The 6,173-nt window shown below is 35.7% G+C and overlaps 1 protein-coding gene across 1 annotated transcript; it reads right to left on the minus strand.

The window, feature by feature from the left end:
- Positions 1-3,571: 3,571 nt before the first annotated feature.
- Positions 3,572-5,666, minus strand: LOC143537806 (DAG protein, chloroplastic-like). The gene is made up of 5 exons (XM_077031491.1): positions 5,133-5,666; positions 4,535-4,632; positions 4,119-4,184; positions 3,861-4,039; positions 3,572-3,780 (listed from the first exon to the last, which is right to left on the minus strand). The coding sequence occupies exons 1-4, from the start codon at positions 5,462-5,464 to the stop codon at positions 3,876-3,878; spliced, it is 660 nt and encodes a 219-aa protein (XP_076887606.1). The 5' UTR covers positions 5,465-5,666; the 3' UTR covers positions 3,572-3,780; positions 3,861-3,875.
- Positions 5,667-6,173: the final 507 nt, after the last annotated feature.

The following is a 6,173-nucleotide window of genomic DNA, read 5'->3' on the forward strand; positions in this document are numbered from 1 at the left end:
AAAGACATGTTTGCCTAGTTGTTTTAAAAAAGGAAGGAGGTTATGTATTATTCTAGTTAAGGTTAGTATGCTTTCGGTGTAATAACTTGCATAATATGTTCGTTTATACTTGAGAATTGAGAAAGTAATGATTGGTGAGAAGGTTGATATTCTCCGATAGAACTTGTACAATTAGTGCATTTCGAGATCTTAGCTTGGCATGAGTACAAAAGTGATACAGGCACTTAGGTTAAGCCTCGTATGGATGAGCGAGAGTGTGGGTTTTGGGGAGTTGGGCCTCATACATTACATATATGAGGGTGGATATGAGAGGGGCGAGGGGTTGGTTCCTTTAGAAAAACTTATTGGGCCTATTCTTTTATTTAATCAGCCCCGGTGTTATATTGCGAAACGATTCGACTTAATAGGTTTCTATGTAATTGTTTTAGTCTTTATCAGTTAGATATGTTAAGCATTATGTTTATCATGCTAGTAAAGAAAAAAGAAAAAATGGTATTAGAGTTGCAAAGTTTAAGTATGCAATGTTCAAGTATTATATTAGTTCAAAAAAAAGTTTGTATTAGAGTTGCAATGTTTAAGTATGTAATGTTCAAGTATTATATTAGTTCAAAAAAAAAGATTGATGTTAGTGATGCATATAGTTGTTTATTTCATTTTTTACTTAGTTTGTTTGTAATAAGTCGGATCGGATCGCTTGAGCTACTTTCAATATTCCCTTCCATACCCTTACAATTGGCCCCATTACAACCCGTTTTAAGCCCTCTTGATTTGTATTCATGTCAAAAGCATTTACATAGGTGGAGGTTTGATGATTGTACAAGCGTATGCGAGGAGAATTGATTAAGTATGAAATGTATGGATGATCACCAAGAAAAGTTTAATGTGTAAATGTGTGTCATGTATAGGTAAAAACCGAAAGCATGTTAGGTTCGGTTAGAAATCTATGGTTTAAATGGAAAGTCAAGTGAACTAGTGCAACCGATAAAAAATGAGGGAATAGGGTATGACTTGGGACCTTAACTAAACCGGAATTGTGGTAAGATTGGTAGCTACAAGTTGAAAGTAATAAAAAGTTTGTTTGAGGTGTTGCTTGAGGGCAAGCAACGAGTAAGTGTGGGAATGTGACGGGTGGTCCATGGGACAACCCTTAAGTGATATAAGACCGTTAATAACCATGCATACAATTGGTTTATTTTGTTGAATTAGTTGACTATGGTTACTCATATAATTGCAGGTAGGAGAAGATAGAGGATGTAATTACGAGAAGGTGGGCGAAAACGGTGAAGAAAACGGAGTTAAAACGAGAAAGTAATGAAGAAAACAAGGAGAAAAGAATGGAAGCCACCGTAGCTTACGGTGGCCACCAGGCCACCAGAGCCCGTGGCTGGGGTCGAGCTGCCAAGTCAGCTTGGAAAAATTTTATTTTCATTAACAGTCCTTAATACAAATTTCATTAGAATTCTAAATGATTATTTAATTCTCTAACTCATTCGATATTCATTCATCCGTCCGGATGAGATCGGATGGCACTCGTCATTCGTCATCTACCCATTCGCCATGTCAGGACAACGAATCAAGCCATTCGCTACAAAATACAGTTGTGTGCGCTTATAACGAATGACCATCAGTTCTTATCTAAATCTTTGAATCCGATGTCAACGTCAAAATTGATAAGAACAGTCAACACCCAATCTGCAATTAATCTTCAAATCACGATGAAACAACACGATTTTGGTATCATTTGATTCGCATACCCAGCGCTTACTAACCCTAACCAACCAAGCACTTAAACATCGCGTTTTAATGGTGCGTTTGATTGATATACATAGCCGATTCTTTAAGCTGACAATTAACCTATCAAACGTTAACGGATTTCACTGAGAATTATTGTGTTTGTTTCGTATATATCATTTGTATAAATCTAGGAACATTAAACGAGTCGAGCAAGTGTTTCTCTATAAAATGTGCCTTTAAACGAATCGTTTTACGAATGCGATCTAGTCTTGAGGTAGGTTTTGCTCATCACGATGCTCTAACGCCCTCAAGTTCGGGTCTTTTCCTTCGGATCTTGATTCGGGATATAGGAGGGTGTTTGTGTGTGTTATAGAGAGTGTATGGAGACTAATGATAAGAATGAGGGTTTTAGGGGTTTATATACCCTTAAGCCCAAGACCTAAGGCCCATCACCATCCCTTATTCCATCTTTTAAATGTCTAGCCCACACTCTAATAGTTTATTTATCTAAACGGATTAACGACACATTATGAAATAAACGAAATTTATTTTATTTATTCTTTTCTAAAGCAGGATGTTACAGGAGAGTTCCTGACACTTTTGCGTTTGTCTAATTAATGATGGATTAATGAAAATAAGAACTAAAAATTCCAATGATGGACTACAAAATTGATGATAACAATGAGTGAAATCGAACGGTTGAAGAACTTGAGCTCCAGGACTAATGTAACGGTTAAAGGTTTTTAATGGTAATGAGTGAAATTGAATGCAGTAATCAAGTCGCCTGAAACAAATAGATGTATGTATCAAAGAAGCCGCCGGCGTGAAGTTGTCATAAATTTAGCGGGGTCTCCTAATTAATTTTTCCAGCTTTAAATTACCATTTTGTCCATTTAAAATGGTTTATATGTAATAAAGATATATATTATTTAGCACATAGCTTGTATACATTTATTAGGTCACACAAAAGGTTTATCATATTTATCGCATATGTAAATCAATGTAGTTTTGCTACTCGGCTTGGGCTCTGTCTCATAGAATGCCAAACTAGATGAGAAAGGCTTTCTTATAAATATCAAACTAGATATGTTATAGTTAGATTTCATAAAATGAAAACTTTAATGTCATAGTTCGATTTCATAAAATGAAAACTTTAGGTTTAATGTATTTTAACTATGCATATTTAGTGACGTTTCACATGTATTTTTTTTGTTATATTATATTTTGTTTGATTGTCTGTTTTTATATGACCCGACTCGATTTGACCTGACCACAACACCCGAACCGGACCCAAAAAAATTTATATGCTAATAGTCAACTAAGTATCGACAAAAAAATTCCGACCCATGTGAAAATTTTTTATGGGTCCACCACAAACTATAGGATTAATCACAAGCATCATAATTTGCAAAACATAGATGATTCAAAGCCACACATGTAAAACTTAGTTAGATTATGTTTTCTAGTTTGAGTAGGATTAAAATTATGGGTTTTATATAAACACAACGTAAGTTTTATTTTTAGTGAGTAGTATCAAACTATCAATTTTGTTCTTGTTTATTATTAATAAAAAAGAGTCGCATAAACATTTTATGCAATATCATGTTTAATGTTCTTGATTCACTTGTCTATGCTATAACAAGTGGTATCAGAGACAAACGATCCAGGGTCATGTTCTAAGCTAAATCCTAACCGTCAAATACAAGATTAACCAGAATAAACCACATTAATCATAATCTATATCAATAAAAACCGGTATACAACTTGTATGCAACTAGCCTAGAATTTAAAGTAAGATCACACATTTAACTGTACGATTAATGACGAGCATCATAACTTGCAGAACATAGATGATTCAAAACCACGCATACTTTCAAAATCCCCGTCTGCTGAAACATTCATGCAATTAATCGGGCTAATTCAAGAAAATAATACATAATATATTCTAGCTAGCTCTAAATTAACAATCGATTTCAAGTACAGTTTTCACCCGTTTCAATCAAATCTTTTCTCTCTTTCATTCTCTTAAAGCTAATCGTTGCAAGCCTGCAAAACACACTTACAGTATTAGGGTTATAAGTATGATTACAAAAGTAACAAAAACTATATTATAAAACAAATGTTACCGTGTTGAGCGTCATTCATTCAGAAGGAGCAGCCTCTTGCTTTGGTCTTCTCTGCTCGGGCGGCGGGCCGTCTCTCTGTCTTACATACCTTTTACTCTCGTATTTAGACTGCTTTTTCGGCTTCGGTTGATAAGTCGGATACTGGCAAGGAATGATCTCCCCGTTTACATACTTGTCACCTAAAACATTATAAACAAATAATCAATACGCCAAACTATAAATCAGATATAATGTTCATTTTTCTAGAAATAAAATAACCTCCGTAGTCTTTGTTCTTCACATCTATGTAAGAATCAGGCAGAACCCAAAGCACTCCAGGTAATCCTACAACATAACAGGCCAGTCGATAACTAGAAGTTCTTGTTAATGTTGAACAGTATTATAGAAATCGGTTCTACGTGGAGACTAATCGCTGATTACTCGCTAAAATTAGTAATCGGTCAAAGGCAGTCAAAATTGGTCAAACTTTTTAAAGTATTTCAATATAAATTTTAAACTTTTTGTATATATATATATATATGTAAGTTTGAAAAATTACATATAAAAATTCAATCTGATGAAAACCTATTCACGCTAGTCGGAACCCCACCACCCAACTAGCGGCCGGCGAGTGTTACAACACCGATTCTGATATTATTTTTTATTATTAAATGTTTTGCTAATTGGCCACTTACCCTTGAATTTTTCAGAAGTCTCTTCAGATACTGTGCACTGGAATCCTGTGTATGTTGTGGTGCTAAAAGCATACATGTTCTTTTTTGCTTCTTCCATGCTGACAAACAATGTTATCACAATTGTTTATAAAGAATATAAAAGGCGGAATTTTGATGACGATTTGGTTTGGTTGTTTCAGTTACTTTTGCATACATGACTATAACGAACGATAAATTGAGAAAAATATGACCCACCAACAGTTACAAAACAGGGTTAATGAACATGTAGGTAAAAAAAATCTAGCTAGTAGAGGTGTGCATAAAACCGGAAAAACCAAACGAAATAACCGAACCGAAACAAATAACGACGGTTTGGTTTTATGTTTTCGTAACAACCAAACTTTCAGTTTAGGTTTTGCGTGTAACTAAACCCGAGAAAACCAAGCGGAACCATACTTATAGATTATGTTTTATGTCCTACCAGTAAGACAAAAACACAAACACCTTCTGTGCATCCAATCTTATACATATATACACCACCATAAATAAGCCGACTAAAATTAAACATAAACACTTTGAAAGCACAAAATGAATAATAACAATTAAATAAAAGCCAAACCTTCCAAGAACCGTAGCAAGAGTATTAAGATAAGTCTCAATCATCTGTTCCCGGGTCGGAGCCGGGTCTATGGGGAAGTCCATAACAATCAACCAATGATTATAATCACAGCCGGGTAACATAATCGTCTCTCTGGGCTCACTGCTGCTGCTTCTCTTTGACGAGTAATCCCCATCGACTGCTGCGGCCTTTGGTTGCAGGGTCCGAACCCGGCTCAAATTGGGTATGGGTCGGGTGAAAATGATGAACGAAGAGGGTTTTGATTTTGAGGTGGGTTTTGTGGATTTGGGGGTTAGGGTTTTAGAGATGAGGGGGAAATTGAGAGTAGCCATTGGATTGGATTATGTGTGTGAATGAAATGAAGAAAATGATAAGGGTCATGAGGAAATTAAGAAACAAAGAAACTACTGATATTTTAATTGTACCTTGACTTGACTTGGACTTCATATTTGGGCTGATATTACTACTTAGCCCAAAGGAATTGAGAGTAGCCATTGGATGTGTATGAATATAATAGAGTTACATAAAACGGGTTTACTTTCTCTGAAAATAGCCGGTTAAAACTCGACCCTACCTTACCCGAAATTCGAAAAAACTCTGTCAAATACCCGACCGGCCTGGTTTTGACTTTTGTTGGCCATACCCAGAACAAGTTCCTACCCAGTTCCGGGTGCTAAAAAATACCCGGTTTGTGCATCTCTATCTGAAACCAAAACTGCGTAGGAAGCACATCCAAGTTTAGTCAACAAAGTTAAGGACCTTCCGGGTATGAATCATTCTAGGTATGGTCGGGGCAGAGTTTTAAGTTGGTAGACGTGGTTTGTACAAGCGAGTCGAGTACAACGGCTGGGTCCGGTTCCAGGTCGGGTCTGGAACCGGGTTATATGCTCAAGTCTAACATACATACATACATACATACATACATATATATATATATGGGAGGGTTATTTTGAGAACCATTGTGAGTTTTAAGAACTTTAAGAACTCAATTTTGAACCACGCATTTAATTAAATGATATGAAATATGTGGCTGAGATTAAA

Source organism: Bidens hawaiensis, unplaced genomic scaffold, assembly GCF_021521415.1.
Source record: "Bidens hawaiensis isolate Kalapana, Puna unplaced genomic scaffold, B.hawaiensis_p1.1 tig00011382_1, whole genome shotgun sequence".
NCBI classification, from domain to species: domain Eukaryota; kingdom Viridiplantae; phylum Streptophyta; class Magnoliopsida; order Asterales; family Asteraceae; genus Bidens; species Bidens hawaiensis.

Bases quoted from the DNA above. Each gene is read 5' to 3' on its own strand.
- LOC143537806 (XM_077031491.1), bottom strand. From the start codon at position 5,464: ATGGCTACTCTCAATTTCCCCCTCATCTCTAAAACCCTAACCCCCAAA. The intron at 4,633-5,132 runs GTTTGGCTTTTA...ATTGTTTGTCAG, and splicing joins CTTGCTACGGTTCTTGGAAG to CATGGAAGAAGCAAAAAAGA. The intron at 4,040-4,118 runs GTTATTTTATTT...ATAATGTTTTAG, and splicing joins GAAGAACAAAGACTACGGAG to GTGACAAGTATGTAAACGGG.